General features: G+C 44.5%; 1 protein-coding gene across 4 annotated transcripts in view; it reads right to left on the minus strand.

Moving 5' to 3' along the window:
- The window catches only part of LOC106588415 (POU domain, class 2, transcription factor 2), a 93713-nt gene extending 77315 nt beyond the window's left edge, over window positions 1-16398 (minus strand). For 3 of the 4 annotated variants that reach the window (XM_045709654.2, XM_014177365.3, XM_014177366.3), the window contains exon 1: window positions 11003-16398. In XM_045709654.2, the coding sequence (XP_045565610.2) occupies window positions 11003-11102 (100 nt within the window). In that variant the 5' untranslated portion in view covers window positions 11103-16398. The remainder of the gene's footprint in view (window positions 1-11002) is intronic. The other variant, XM_014177364.3, reaches the window with a different exon arrangement.
- Window positions 16399-16959: the final 561 nt, after the last annotated feature.

A 16959-nucleotide genomic window follows, 5' to 3' on the forward strand; every position in this document is an offset into this window, starting at 1 on the left:
TTCTAACTGCTGCCAAATCAATTACGTTTGGAAAATATTACGCATAAGACATTCTAGTTACTAGTTGTCACTTTGATATTGCTTTGGCACCCAATTCATGAGTGACTGAATTTAATAAACCCTTATCTATTCTAGTTGACCTGTTGAGGAAATTTCAAATGCAAACGTATGTAAATGGAAAACACACGTGTGCAGGGATGATACTTATGAAAAATACATTTTCAAAAAGCCAATTTTACCCAACATGCCAGAGGTGCACCCCTTTGCATTTCAATGTGGATCCATTATTTATGACGGTTTACGCCTCAAAACCACCGGCCCTAGCTCACACCTATCGCCATAGTAACCACCGGTCCTCATCCTATATATATATATGTGCAGCGGAGATCTTCCCTCTAGCTCACCACTACCACCACTACAGAACGGCAAGGAACGTTGTTTCAAAGCATGCCGACTTACATGTATATGTATGCACATGTATAATCCTATATGGTCATCTGTCAGGGCTGGAGAGTGGCTGGATTTTGTGTGGGTGCTGTTTGGTGTGTCCTGATGCTCAGACAATAGGGCCTGTTGTGCAGCCAACACCGTTGGTCAGACTTAATGAACCCTTGGTTCCCCTCCCCCACCATTGTCCAGCCCTATTTTTACCTTGGCCTGCAGTGGCTGTGTCACTGGTAATATTGACGACCCCCCCACTCTCCTCCACTCCTCTCTCCCTCCCTCCCTGGCCCGCAACCACTTTTGTCCACTGTTCACCTCATCCATAGTAGACAGTATTGATTTTCAGCACAGAAAATAAAAAAGGCCATGAATTTTAATGCCTTCCGTCTGTCCCCCTTCATCCGACCCATCCCTCTACCCCTCTCTTCTCTTTCTCTCATTCTTTCCTGGGGGAAGGATCAAGGAGAGGAGTGTTGGAGGGGGGTCATTTCTCATTTCCTAGCCTGTTATCCTACCTACACCCCCTGTTAAGTACAGTAGTACTCATTACATGAGCGAGAGAGTGTGCAAGAGAAATGAGAGATAGGATTATGTACATGCATGTGAAAAACATAATTCATCATATTCAATAAATATATAGTGATAAGATGGAAGTGTAAAGGAAAACTGCACGTTATTTGTCACGGATCACCCCGGTACTGATGCTCATTCTGTTCACCAGTTCTGGAGGTCTATGTCACCGGCTTTCTAGGCTTCACTGAATGGGATCCATTATCATCAACCCCGGACTGTCTTGTCTGATTACACACACCTGGTTCCCATTTCCCCTGATTAGTATGTTATATATGTGCCCTCTGTTCCCTCTGTCTTTGTCGGTTATTGTTCCCATGTCCATTGGTGGTGTGAGTACCTACTGCAGCTGTTATGCTGCATTCTATATATAGTGTGTATTACGGGTATCGTCCCGTGTCGTTCAACGAGGTTTACCCTCGCTCTTTTATTTGGGTACTGCCCAGTGTTTTTGTATACGTGTTTGTTTTGGGTGTATTAAAAACCCCTATTGTGTATTCCTGCGCCTGTCTCCAAAATTCTTTATACCAGCGTGATATCATTAGTCTTAGTGAAAGATACCTAGTCTATTACAGTCATTTCAGCACCCTGTCTCTCTAGTCATTTCAGCACCCTGTCCCTCTAGTCATTTCAGCACCCTGTCTCTCTAGTCATTTCAGCACCCTGTCTCTCTAGTCATTTCAGCTCCCTGTCTCTCTAGTCATTTCAGCACCATGTCTCTCTAGTCATTTCAGCACCATGTCTCTCTAGTCATTTCAGCACCATGTCTCTCTAGTCATTTCAGCACCATGTCTCTCTAGTCATTTCAGCACCATGTCTCTCTAGTCATTTCAGCACCATGTCTCTCTAGTCATTTCAGCACCCTGTCCCTCTAGTCATTTCAGCACCATGTCTCTCTAGTCATTTCAGCACCATGTCTCTCTAGTCATTTCAGCACCATGTCCCTCTAGTCATTTCAGCACCCTGTCCCTCTAGTCATTTCAGCACCCTGTCCCTCTAGTCATTTCAGCACCCTGTCCCTCTAGTCATTTCAGCACCCTGTCCCTCTAGTCCTTTCAGCACCCTGTCCCTCTAGTCATTTCAGCACCCTGTCCCTCTAGTCATTTCAGCACCCTGTCCCTCTAGTCATTTCAGCACCCTGTCCCTCTAGTCATTTCAGCACCCTGTCCCTCTAGTCATTTCAGCACCCTGTCCCTCTAGTCATTTCAGCACCCTGTCCCTCTAGTCATTTCAGCACCCTGTCCCTCTAGTCATTTCAGCACCATGTCTCTAGTCATTTCAGCACCCTGTCTCTCTAGTCATTTCATCACCCTGTCCCTCTAGTCATTTCAGCACCATGTCTCGCTAGTCATTTCAGCACCCTGTCCCTCTAGTCATTTCAGCACCCTGTCCCTCTAGTCATTTCAGCACCCTGTCCCTAGTCATTTCAGTACCCTGTCCCCTAGTCATTCAGTACCCTGTCCCTCTAGTCATTTCAGTACCCTGTCCCTCTAGTCATTTCGCACCCTGTCCCTCTAGTCATTTCAGCACCCTGTCCCTCTAGTCATTTCAGCACCATGTCTTTCTAGTAATTTCATCACCCTGTCGGGACTAATATATACCCCTCACATCTGCAGTCATAATATGTATATACTGTATGTGCAAATATTAGGACAACTCTGCTCCCCAATGAGATGAGTCATTTCTATACGGCTGCGAGTCTTGCTGCCTTTTATTTGACAGTTCACAATTCATCAACAATTCCTACACATAGAATCCCCTTTTCTCCAACTCTTCTTCTATCAGTCATAGGTCACAAGTTCATCCTACTCTGCACTCTACAGACTCTCTTTGAAAGGTGACACGGAAGAGAAAGAAGATGGAGGGTAATAGCGGTGACCAAGGCCATGGTTAAGTTACCGAACCACGACATAAAAAAGATGTAACAGGTTACCTAAAGAGTATCATCTTCTCCTATGTGATCTGAGAGACAACACTGTCTGAAATACAGTCGTATAGTGCCGGGGACTCGTATAGTATAAGTGCTGCCGACCCTGGACTGTATATGCCCCCCCCCCAGCGGTGGGGGTTTGATCCCTGCTTACGCCTTCTTTCTCTACTGCTCTCGCCCACCCCCTTTAAATAATTTACAACGAAGCATTAAAAAAAATGAGTTTAAATTTTATTTTAAATACAGTCGTATTGTCGGCCGGAGACCATGCTTTGCGGCCTCCATGCTTTGTGGGATTTGTAGGATGCGGTGTGACACTTCCACCACGACTGGAAGCTCTTGAACCACGGACCGACTCAGTCATACAGCAGGAGCACAACCTGGAGTTCACCTTAATAATCATTCAATTATGCTGCTCGGCGCTCCATTATGACCAGGAATACCATGAACACAGTCATTTGCTAACTCTCGGAAGTGCCACAAATTGCTTCCCACAATGCGTTCAGACGGGCATCCTTGGGAGATGTGTGGCCGCAATTTCCACAAAGAACGCACGATGTGGGTTTTACCCAATGGCCATTTTCATTCATTGCAATCATTTGGCTTCTTCTTCCAGTGTGGGTCCACAATAGAGACATTTTCTCAGAATGGTTTTACATTTGGTCCTCATGTTATGTTCAATGTCAATGAGAACCATAGAAGTACTAGCATTGGCAATGGAGTGTGTGCTTTTGCACAAACATTAGTGTGTGTGTGTACATGAGTTTTTATTTTTGTCATTTAGCAAATGCTCTTTACACTGTGAGTGACTGTGAGAGCATATATTTTCCAACTTTTTGTTTCTTCTTCATACTGGTCCCGCGTGGGAATCAAACCCACAACCCTTGGTGTTGCAAGTGCCATGCTCTACCAACTGAGCCACACGGGACCGGAAAGCTCGTATGTAAAACATTAGCAAATCTAATAAAGAAAATACCAAACTAACCATCTGACTAAAAACTGATATCACAAAACAAACTGGTCTTAGTGGATATCCAACTAATCTGGATCCCATCTGCTCATTATCTATCTGTTCAGAAAGCCTTTTCAACATCAGTTCCATTTATATTGCACTTTTAGTCCATAATGAAAATGTAATAGAATTTCTTAATTTCAAAGCCCCCTTAATAGAAAGATCACTTCTAACCCCAATGTCTAAATATCTTCATCAGTGTCTTTAATGTGAAGAGTAGCCAGCTAATTCACTCAATGTCATGGCCAGCATAGCCCGGCTACTGCGGAGCTCCGGGCCTTGAACTTGAGACGTGACACAACAGATAGGCCAGGCGTGGACAGATGAAAGAGGAGAATAGAATGGGGGTTGATGGGACGGCTGCATATGAATTAGCAGAAGGAGGGATGACAGAGGGAGGGCAGTGAGGAGGGGGAAAGGGTTAGAGGTCAGGTTAGACCCCCCCTGCACCCCTCACGGTGAGACAAAAGAGGGCAGAGGGGTTAAGGCCACAGACTTTGTTCCAAGAGGGGGGCTGGTAAAAACACACACACACTTAGCCCATTTCATCTAAACGCATACTCACTCCTCAGCTCATGTGAATTAAGCACATAACATCTGAGGATATTAGCATTCACATTTTAGCATAGCTAAATTCAAAAGCTAATATTTGTGCATATCTAGCAGGGTGAAATGGGGATTGAAGCATATTTAGGGAACATCTGTACGGACAACACACGTTATTTCTCCATTCATTAAATAAAATATGAATTCGTAAATAGATAGTCAGACTCATTATACATTATATTGAGACATTTTCGAATAGACCCGTTTAGTCTAGCACAGATTCACCCATCTATAAAAGGTCAAGAGTGAGTAGGCAATAATTCTAAGCTAATTCCAGTGGAAATGTTAAGAATGCAAATGATCTGTTTAAAATCCTCAGTGCATGACCGTGGTCTTTACTGCCTTATAGGCAATATGCTGTGATGAGAAGAAAGGCGGGAAAGGGGCCTCTAAATACCTATTTTCACACTAGGGGCCTTCAAAATGATGTAGCCTTTAAAAAGTATTGCTGCTGCATTGGTGAGGCACACAGATTTATAACCATGTGTTTGATTGAAGCCCCCCGGAGAAAAGGCCAGAGAATGGTTTGTCTAGTGTGTGTGTGTGTGTGTGTGTGTGTGTGTGTGTGTGTGTGTGTGTGTGTGTGTGTGTGTGTGTGTGCGTGCGTGCGTGCGTGCGTGCGTGGGTGCGCATGCAAGTGTAAATGTGTGTGTGGATTAGGGCTCTCGGAGTGTTACTGCAAGAGTGAGGCTGGCTAAAAGATTCATATCCAATATGGAGAGGTTAAAGTGACGACTTCAACCCTCCCCATAGTGTAAAGAGAGAATGACATTGAGCTGGGGGTAGGGGGTAAGAGGGGGAAAGAGGGGGAGAGAGAGAGGGAGCGAGGTGGGGAGAGGAGGAGGCGGTGTACTACAACAGATTCATTTCATTTCAGGACGGAGCACTCCTCTCCTGGAGCAAAACGAGAGGACGAAAAAGAACAGAGGGGGACTGTGATAAGGCGGCGGGCACGGAACAGAGAAAAGGACTTTTTCCTTCTGATAAGCAAATGTATGTCCGTGTTAAAGGCAGACTACCCTTTGTGAGCACACTCAGTAGACACTAAAACTCCTCAATGGCCTATTGGTATCTGATTATTCATACACCAGCATGAGTTTGGTGTGTCTGTACCATCTGTGTGTCTGTACTCTTGTCTATAGCCTCCGGGTACTATGGTCCAACCAAGTGGTCATAAATCCCTGTGTATGTACATACATACATACGGCGTGTGTGAGTGTAAACATGTGAGGGTGGTGTGTATCTAAAGTGCATATGTATTTGAGAACGGGAGGGGCTGGGGTGGGGTTGGATGGGGGCGTGGGGTTGTGAAAGCCCACAGCCGAAGAGGTTGAAGCGCCCGACCACTCAGATTTATTAAAAGCCGGACGCAGAGCCGCCGGACGCAGAGCCTCCGCTCCATTGTTGTCGCGTTACTTCTGTCCGCTGCACGCATACATTTGTGGGTGCGTGATATTACATTTTTCACTCAAACCCCTGGCAGTCACCCCTTGCACTCGCAATGGCAGGAGGGAGGAAGGAGGGAGGAAGGACAGAGTGTCCCTGAGGTAAATAAGGGGACCCACCCCTCCCTCCTTCCCCCCCTCCACCCATCCCTCCAACCCCCCCCACTTCCATCCGTTCATTATCATAACTCCCATCCGCTAAATTAAATTGGGGGGCCTGAATCTCTCCCAAAACGGCCCTAGCCTACACCAGTGGAGGGGAATGGGGGAGGGGGCGGAATTCAATCAAACAGGATCAAGTCCCCATTATTACCTAAAAGTATCAACCGCCGCAACGTTCTGCCCGCCAAGGTACACACAAACACATGAAATGGCCACACAAAGGACACGTTGCTGAGGACTATTCAATCCAACTATACGGCTTGTTGTTGCCAACATGTCTCTATGTGTGCAGAGGAGTGGAGTAACATTACACACACACACACACACACTCACCGTGCATCCTTCTTTTTCCTTTAAATCTCACCCTAACTAAAGTTGAATTCATCAGCAAAGTGCTTTAGCCCTGGTGCTATTCGCTTACTAAAACAGAAAAAAGTCCCACATTCTTCCTCGTTATGATAAGCCCCCTGGAATCAAAAGAGCAGGCCCTTTTTTCCTTCAGGGTGCTATTCCCTCTTTTCATTCCAGGCCTCATTGAGAAGCACAGAAGAGGGGATGGGATAACAGCCTGGCGTGTGTCACAAAGGGCCAAATCACCACCCTCCTCTCTCCCAGTGTTATGTTGCTGTACAGTGTGAAATCAAATTATTCTGTTTAATTAAGAGGTGGCTAACCCTGACCCCAGATCAGCCGCTAATCAGCAGAAAAGCCTGCAGGTTTTTCACTATGGCGTAGTCGGCGGGGCTAGCTCGCTAGTCTATTCATCTCCAGTACTATTGCAGGGCCAAGGCAATGTATTGTGGGAGGGAGAGGGGAGTGCAGTATGAGATGTGGGTACAAACATTACTTACTCCCCCTACAACGTGCCTGCTTGTACGCTATTTGTTTGTTTGAGAAAAGGGGCCTGTGACCAAGTGAATTCGATTAAGGGTTGAGAATGAGTTCCATTCCACGGGCGTACAGACACTGACCATTGAACACTGAGAGGTTTGTGCATTGGAAAAGGAGGCCCTGCTGTGCTTGGTGATCCTTTGGGTAATGTGCGATGGACACTGGCACTCACACACTCTCAAAAGATTCCACACACGCACAAACACACAAAGATGCACAAAGACACTTGCATAGAGACACACACAAAGATGTACAAGGACGCGCACACACCGATACACAAATTCACTCAGGCTAGTCAAATATAGCATTGTGTCCTGAATAAGGCCAATTTGGCTCCTAATGGTCTCTGTGACCATCAAGGCTCCGAAGGGAAGCTGAGTGGAGGAGGGAGAGAGAGAAGAGAGACAGTGTTCACCTTTATTACTATATGTATCTAATGGCCTATGAATGTATCCATGGTAACATGGGCAGTAGGAGCCAAGCTAGGGAGCCGAAATCTGCCCCCCCCCCATATCTAGAGTAGTGTTTCCCCCACCCTGGCCCTCCAATATCCCCAACAGTACACATTTGTATTGTAACCCTGGACAAGCACACCTGATTCAACTCGTCAACTAATCATCAAGCCCTCAATGAGCTGTTTGTCCAGGGCTACAACGAAGATGTGTAATGATGGAGATACTCGAGGACCAGGGTTGGGAAACACTGATCTAGAGGTCCATTTATAGTTCTCATCTCTACAGCTAGTCTACATCAGTGGTCTGCAGTGAGCTCATTATCGTCAGACCTAAACAAAAACAAAAAAAGTGTGTGTGTGTGACTGTGTGTGTTTAAGAGAGAGGCGGATAGAGACAGATAGAGTGGGTCGGTGTTAGGGGCAGGGATGGGAGAGGTGGCTTAATGCAATAAAGCATGTTGTATTGACATCTCTGTTGTGTTTATTGATTCCCCATTATGTCCCTAACAAACCCTGGTGGACATATTGTCATTCGCAATCATGTTAGCACTGGGACTTGCTGAAGTTCCGCTTAAATCCGATCTATACACACACACACGCACACACGCACCCGCACACACACACAGTACATACACACACAGTACATACACACTGCACACTGCACACACACAGGCAGTGAGTAGTCAATGAAGCTTGATCAATAGCAGAGCGAGGTTAAAACCACTCGCACAATATGTACCTGTGAATTCATACTGGTTCGGATAAAACACAACTCTATAATTTCCCTCAATGGGCAGTTATCAAGTACACAACCTGTCCGCCCTCTCTCGCAGACCCAAGCTCTCACACACACACACACACACACACACACACACACACACACAAATACTAGCCAATTAATGTAGGCCTCCAAGCCTTCACCCATCCACCCCCCTCTCTCCCCTCGCCAAGCTCAGGTGCACAGCCTCCTCCTGGACAGAGAGAGGTGAGGAGTTGGGGTGTGGGCATGGTGGTAACAGTGTGTGGTGGTGGAGTGGTCGGGTAGCTGGACCAGAAATCTGCCTGTTAGATACTATGCCTCTGCAACTGTGAACTCTACAAATAAACTATTCCCACTGGGCGCACACTGATTGAATCAACGTTGTTTCCACGTCATTTCGATGAAAAGCTGCAAGCATTCACAGTTTCTCACCAGACAGACAGACTCACTCTGAATTTGATGGCTTTTTATGGGCAAAAAGAACTCTGGAGCTTTTAAAGCCAAATAAAACAGCATTTTCTTTTCTTTGTTCTGGCTGCGACCAACGTCAAAGCCAAAGGCACTAACGGGGTAATGGCAGGTCAAGTACCTGAGAAACGAGACGTTTTGTAGACTTATTTCTGCCAAAACCATCTATTTCAATTAGACTTCAGTAACAATTCCCTCATCTTTCTATGGATATAATAACATATGCTATTACTATTAATATGGTATTACTTCTTCTAAACTTCTAAACTTGGAAACTACCCTTAAACCAATTCCAAATGCATTTCAAACCAAATCTGAACCCCAAATCTGAGCCAATCTCATTTTTCCTAATGCGGTGTTTGCTGACTGGACATGCACATCCGGACAAAAACACCATGATAATTACAAACTGCCGTCAAAATGGTGTCCGGAAAAACCCTTTTATGGGGTTTGTGGGTTTGCCATATATACAGTATTCAACGCCACAGTCAACGGAACCCATAAGCTCTTAGCTTAGATCCACTCGGTAGCCCAATAACCCATCTTTGCTAACATATGCTGTTTGTACCCTCTCTCTCCCTCCTTCTCCAGTTATTTCACTCCTTAACACCCCCACTTTAGCCTCTATCTCTCTCTCCCTAAGCATGCTGGGATTGAACCCCCAGCAGCCCCCTCCCTCTCCATCATCTGGTCCTTAGATCAGAAGGCCAGGCAACGAGAGAGAGAGAGAGAGAGAGAGAGAGAGATGCTCTTTACTAGCTGACCGACCATCTTTGTGTTATGTTTTTACCCATTTCCTCATGGGACTTGGAGGAATGAAAGAAGACAGAAGAAAAAGAAGGGGTATATTCACTTTTCTAGCCCTCATGTTTTAGATGAGTATTGACTTATACCCTTCTATTCAAGTATGCATATAGGAGTAATGTTCACTTGATATGCTACTCACACCTCTGTACTGGAATAAGCTACTAAATGTGTTACCTAGGGATGTGTGGGTTAACCTTGAACATTAGGGGTAAATACGCGGGTAAACCGATAAGCGAATTCAATTATTATCTAGCATTTTTAACCCCTATTCACATAATAAAAAGGTGCAAACTACCCTCAACTACATCACTAATGTTATCATTTGTTTTATCCTATTTTAAACATCTTCCATAATGTGTTCATTATTATTCACTCTTAACCTATACCTTTTCCTTTCATTTAATGACCTATAATGGTTGTCCCCCTCTTCCCACCCCTCTCTGTCACAGCAAAAGCAATGGGCATACAGGGCACCTGTCAAGCCATCCTCCTGGTTACCACCATCAGCACTCATTAAAAATGTCAACCGTTTTTCTCCTGGTGACATGTAGTTAAGGAGAGCCTGCATGATCATCACAACCCGAGAGAGGTGCATATAATCGGTCCCATCTGTCATTTGAAATTTCCACTTGGATGGAGACGGGGACAGCCTCACCTTCCCGCCCCCCTTCCCTCGCTCTTGTCGTTAGATAGAACCACCACTACCAAAAAAGTGACAAAGATGTTTCAAGACAAGATAGTTATTATACTCCATAGGTTGTTGCAACAACAAAACAGTCAACAACAACAACAAAAAATCCTAATTTTATTCATAGATAACATGAATTCTCATATTCTCATATTCTGCGTAAAGTTGATATTCCTAGTCAATATAAGTAGAATGGCCTGTAATTCGTTCAATCTTTTCCACTCCCAGCCTTGTCGCAAGGTTTCTCACCCTCTGTCCCTCTTTTTTCCGCGGCTCTGGGATCGATCTCCGCCAGATCGATAAATTAACATGAATAATCCCTTAACCGTCCATGAGACGAAAACCGGAGAGACGGGTGCATAGACAGAGGCAGACGGAGCAGAGAAGACAGATGGGGATGGAAGTGGGGAGAGAAAAAGGGTCTTGGAACAGCGTGGAACACCGCACATAGGCAACTGTTTAAAGGATGTAAATAATGAACCACATTTCCTTGAAAACATTTTTGGGATAAAATGTTTTTTTGCGCTTTGGATTTTTATACAAACATTCTAATGTCTTTTGGGTGGAGGGAGTGCGGGGGATTCGACTCGGAGAGAATAAACAATTCAAGCTAAATGTTCTCTTCCTTTTTAATAATTCAAGAGGTGGTCTAAGGACTTGCTAGTTCAGTGGACAGGTCTTTCCTGACTCAGTTTTTTCATGCATGTGGAATATAAAGGAGCCCGGCCAATGAAACAACCATAGCGGGATAAGCAAAGGTCTTACCGGAGCTGGAGCGTAGAGCCAGCGGTGACTTGAGACGCCAGGCGCTGAAGTCGGAAGCAGTTCTCTGAAAGACGAACGGCACCGGCAAGGGAACAAACATGATCCGCTGTCGTCTTGGTTTTTATTTGCAGTTTTCTTCGAATTGCGCTTGTCTTCTGTTCTTCTTTGCTTTTCTTCGTATGCTTTCCAGGTAGACGTTTCAAAATATGTTCAGCAGTAAGAATATTTGGTTGAGTTGGTATCTAGCCTATGCTACATTCACATTTTTGGTTTTGTGCCTCTGTCATATCGATGTGGATATATGGTCCCTTCATAGATCTGACAACGGTCATCACTTGAGAATAACACACAGACGGATAGTCGGGACACGAGGCCAGCTATATGTAAAATAGGCTTCTGTTGATATTCATTGACAGAATACGTAGGGTGACTCTCTAACGCTGGTATTTTCTCATTGGTAAAAGTTAGGTCTGTATGTAGCTACAAAACATCCTAGATATCAACTGTATCGAATATTATTTTCTTATATTCTTGAAGGTATTTCCATATGCTTTGCTTATCAAGACAGGTGTGCGGCCTCCTTTTCCTCGATCGGTTTTGCTTTGGTTTAAGCGTCTAAATAAATATCTCTCCAGTTTTACTTTCATGAAAAACTTATTTTTCACTTACTGTTATAGCAGGTGTATTGTCGGAATAGAAAAGCTTAACAACTGTTCACTGTGAAGTTGTTATTTTGGTTTCTTTATATTTGGTTATATTTGGTTATATTTGGTTATTAGCAGTCTTGCTATCAGTCAGCTCACGAATACATGCACACAAAGCAGCATTATGATAAAGTATAGCCTACAATAAAATTATTTGATACATTTAAATAATTCAATAATAAGTAAGGCTACACAGGGACCCCCATTTGGTTTTTGCTCTTCCCCCTCTCTCTTTCACAGTCCGGTAATTAAAACGCAATCAATCGATAAATAAAATATAAATATATAAACCTGCTTTTTTTTTTTACTAAAGAAAGCTCAACGAAAAACAAACACGGTACCCGTTATGCGGTATATTTTCTTTGGCTCTGTCCCGCCATCCGTCTGTGTGTCTGTCTCTATGTTCCCGTTATTTGGGAACCCCAGTTCGTTCGGTCCGACTCCCTCCAGTCTGAAAGCGCTCTGACACCGCTGCTCGCAACATTGAGGCGAGAGAGCACCCGCGGTACAGCCTACACTCCCCCACCCCCTTTCTCTCCCCCTCTCTCTTTTCATCCCCCCGCTTCCTTTTACCCCTGCTCTCTCCCTTTCCTTAGTAATCCCATATACGACTTGTTATTCTCTGTATTGATCTCTTGATTACCCTTCATTATAATGACGGCAATAATCGCGGTGGTCACCTAATCGATTAGATTACACAATAGACACGTATTCTGAGTTGGTCTTTGATATATTTTTCAGCAGGTGATTTTTTTCGCACTTCTCATACATGTACGTATGCTATATTTACGCAATGCAAGGTCACGGCCAGCATTGCCAGCATAGTAATACCGTGTTATGGTATGAGTAATTGAACTAGAGATGTAGAGATGCTAAATGGGGGGACATTTGTTAACTGCATGTGTTTTGGTCAGTTTAATGGTGAACTTCTACAGCTGTAGCCCAGCGTGTGCAGTGTGTACATCCGAGGATAGGCATCCATTCCCACAGCCACACCCCCTCCCAACCCTCCGCCGATACATTGTATGCTGTCATTTATAAAGCCACAATCTGTGCCGCGCACTTACACTCAAGATTATTGCCCGACATAGATTTTTTTAAATTGAAAAATCTATACGCTAAACATCGCAGTCAATACGGGAAAATCGAAAGCGCTGAGCCTGATCTCTCTTTCTCTCCCCCGCTCTCTCTCTCCCTCTCCCTCGCAGTGCTTCTGTGGTGGGAGCTGTTGTTAATGAGTTATCGATCAATTATGGGCCTATATCATAAAAAGCCTGAGGCATTTCCAATGCTAATAACCAAACTGGAGGGTGAAAAAGTCATAAAATGTATATCACCTCGGTTGTGGATAAAGCGTAATTACTATTTCCTAGTTTTATACATATAGTTATCAAGCCTAAGAATGTAGACGGGGATCTGTTCCGGACGTGCTTTTGATTTCATCTCCGCATAGACACCACAATGGTGCCGTGAGGTTTATTGTCCCCGTTCTCTACTTCTCCCCCGTTTACGCCCCTCTCCATTTGACAGATGACATCCGCATGTCCAACGAACGAGGGAGAGGGAGAAAAAAAGAAGCGACAAGTTGTCCTTCACGAACCCCCCTTGCAGAGAGGGCACGCGCTGAGAACCCCCGGTCCCCCATCCAAACTCCTTCCAGACAAAAGCAATTATTTCTGGTAGAATATAGTATGTTATGCGCGTCTGAGTAAGGAAGGAGTGTGGATTTGAAGGAGAGGAAGATTTTGGTAGACCCATCAAGGGATTCCTTTAATTTTCTGACATTTTATAACCATTTTTTAACATGCATGTGGTTTGCCACCATCTTAGTCTCCTGGCCATAATCACCAATGAAACAATGGCCAAACATAGGTTACACAAACATTACGCACAATTATGCACTCACGCACGCAAGCGTGCGCACATAAAGAGCAAAGCAAACAAACATTGGTGCACATAATACAGGACTAAGATACTGGACGAAGATCGAATCGTACTACACCGGCTCCGACGCTCGTCGGATGTGGCAGGGCTTGCAAACTATTACAGACTACAAAGGAAATCACAGCCGAGAGCTGCCCAGTGAAACAAGCCAACCAGACGAGCTAAATAACTTCTACGATCACTTTGAGCCAAGTAACACTGAAACATGCATGAGAGCATCAGCTGTTCCGGACGACTGTGTGATCACGCACTCCATAGCCGATGTGAGTAAGACCTTTAAACAGGTGAACATTCACAAGGCCACAGAGCCAGACGGATTACCAGGACGTGTACTCCGAGCATGCACTGACCAACTGGCAAGTGTCTTCACTGACATTTTCAACCTCTCCCTGTCTGAGTCTGTAATATCAACATGTTTCAAGCAGACCACCATAGTCCCTGTGCCGAAGAACACTAAGGTCACCTGCCTAAATTACCACCAACCCGTAGCACTCACGTCTGCAGCCATGAAATGCTTTGAAAGGCTGGTCATGGTTCACATCAACACCATTATCCCAGAAACCCTAGACCCACTCCAATTTGCATACAGCCCCCAACAGATCCACAGATGATGCAATCTCTATGAACAAAAGAAACACCTATGTGAGAATGCTATTCATTGACTACAGCTCAGCATTCAACACCATAGTGCCCTCAATCACTAAGCTAAAGACTCTGGGACTAAACACCTCCCTCTGCAACTGGATCCTGGACTTCCTGACGGGCCGCCCGCAGGTGGTAAGGGTGGGTAACAACACATCTGCCACGCTGATCCTCAACTTGGGGGCCCCTCAGGGGTGCGTGAACAATCCCATCCTGTACTCCCTGTTCACTCATGACTGCACGGCCAATCACGACTCTAACACCATCATTCATTTTGCCTATGACACAACAGTGGTAGGCCTGATCACCGACAACGATAAGACAGCCTATAGGGAGGAGGTCGGAGAGCTGACCATGTGGTGCAAGGACAACAACCTCTCCCTCAACATGATCAAGACAAAGGAGATGATTGTGGATTACAGGAAAAGGAGGACCGAGCACGCCCCCATTCTCATCGACGGGGCTGTAGTGGAGCAGGTTGAGAGCTTCAAGTTCCTTTGGCGTCCACATCACCAACAAACTAACATGGTCCAAGCACACCAAGACAGTCGTGAAGAGGGCACAACAAAACCTATTCCCCCTCAGGAGACTGAAAAGATTTGGCATGGGTCCTCAGATCCTCAAAATGTTTTTCAGCTGCACCATTGAGAGCATCCTGACTGGTTGTATCACTGCCTGTTATGGCAACTGCTCGGCCTTCGACCGCAAGGCACTACAGAGGGTAGTGCGTACGGCCCAGTACATTACCGGGGCCAAGCTTCCTGCCATCCAGGACCTCTATACCAGGCAGTGTCAGAGGAAGGCCCTAAAAATTGTCAAAGACTCCTGCCACCCTAGTCATAGACTGTTCTCTCTGCAACCGCACGTCATGCGGTACCGGAGCGCCAAGTCTAGGTCCAAGAGGCTTCTAAACAGCTTCTACCCCCAAGCCATAAGACTCCTGAACAGCTAATCAAATGGCTACCCAGACTATTTGCATTGCCCCCCCTCCCCTTCTACGCTGCTGTTATCTATGCATAGTCACTTTAATAACTCTACATATTACCTCAATTACCTCGACACCGGTTACCCCGCACATTGACTCTGTACTGGTACCTCCTGTATATAGCCCAGCTATTGTTATTTACTGCTGCCCTTTAATGATTTATTATTCTTATCTCTTACTTTTTTTAGGTATGTTCTTAAAACTGCATTGTTGGTTAAGGGCTTGTAAGTAAGCATTTCACTGTAAGGGCTAAACCTGTTGTATTCTGCGCATGTGACAAATACAATTTCATTTGGTTTGATTTGATAACAGAGAATATCCCCCACACACAGGCCTGAACAGAATGGTCCCATAGACTAGACATAACATAGTTAACTTGAAACCGAAACACTCAAATGAGTATGATATGTTATGTTTGGAATGGTTACATAAGATAGGTTACTTTAGGAAAAAACTAAAGAAGGGTGGATTGGTGGGCATATAACACGAAGTCTAGCAATCCAAAAGTTGCGTTTTGAATCTCCTTGGACAACTTTAGCATTTTAGCTACTTGGCAACTACCTAGCATGTTAGCTAACCCTTCCCCTAAGCAGTGTTTCCCAAACTCAGTCCTCGGGACCCCAAGTGGTGAATGTTTAGTTTTTTGCCCTAGTACTACACAGCTGATTCAAATAATCAACTAATCATCAAGCTTCAATGATTTTATTCAGCTGTGTAGTGTTAGGGCAAAAACCAAAACGTGCACCTCGTGGGGTCCCAAGAACCGAGTTTTGGAAACAGTGGCCTAACCCTTCCCCTAACCTTAAATCTTTAACCTAACTCCTAACCTTAACCCTAAATTAGCATTAGCCAACTAGCCACCTAACTAACGTTAGCCACAAGAAATTGGAATTTGTAACATATCATAAATTTAGCAAATTCGTAACATATTGTACATTTGACATATTTGTAACATATTGTACAAAATGCAATTCGTAACATACAGTACCTTCAGAAAGTATTCACACCCCTTGACTTTTTCCACATTTTGTTGTGTTACAGTTACAATCAATTTAAAATGTATTACATTGAGATGTTGTATCACTGGCATACACACAATACCCCATGATGTCAACGTGGAATTATGTTTGAATTTTTTTAACAAATTAATAAAAAATGAAACGCTCAAATGTCTTGAGTCAATAAGTATTCAACCCCTTATTTTGGCAAGTCTAAATAAGTCCAGGGGTAAAAATGTGCTTAACAAGTCATATAATAAGTTGCATGGAATCTCTCTGTGTGCAATAATAGTGTTTAACATGATTTTTGAATGACTACGTCATCTCTGTACCCCACACATAAAATGATCTGTAAGGTTCCTCAGTCGAGCAGTGAAATTCAAACACAGATTCAACCACGAAGACCAGGGAAGTTCTCCAATGCCTCGGAGGGAAGGGCACCTACTGGTAAAAAAAGCATACATTGAATATCTCTTTGAACATGGTGAAGTTATTAATTACACTTTGGTTAGTGTATCAATACACCCAATCACTACAAAGATACAGGCGACCTTCCTAACTCAGTTGCCGGAGAGGAAGGAAACCGCTCGGAGATTTCACCATGAGGCCAATAGTGACTTTAAAACACTTACAGAGTTTAATGGATGTGATAGGATAAAACTGAGGATGGATCAACAACATTGT

The sequence above is a fragment of the Salmo salar genome, chromosome 27 (genome assembly GCF_965601325.2).
Source record: "Salmo salar chromosome 27, fSalSal1, whole genome shotgun sequence".
Taxonomy (NCBI): domain Eukaryota; kingdom Metazoa; phylum Chordata; class Actinopteri; order Salmoniformes; family Salmonidae; genus Salmo; species Salmo salar.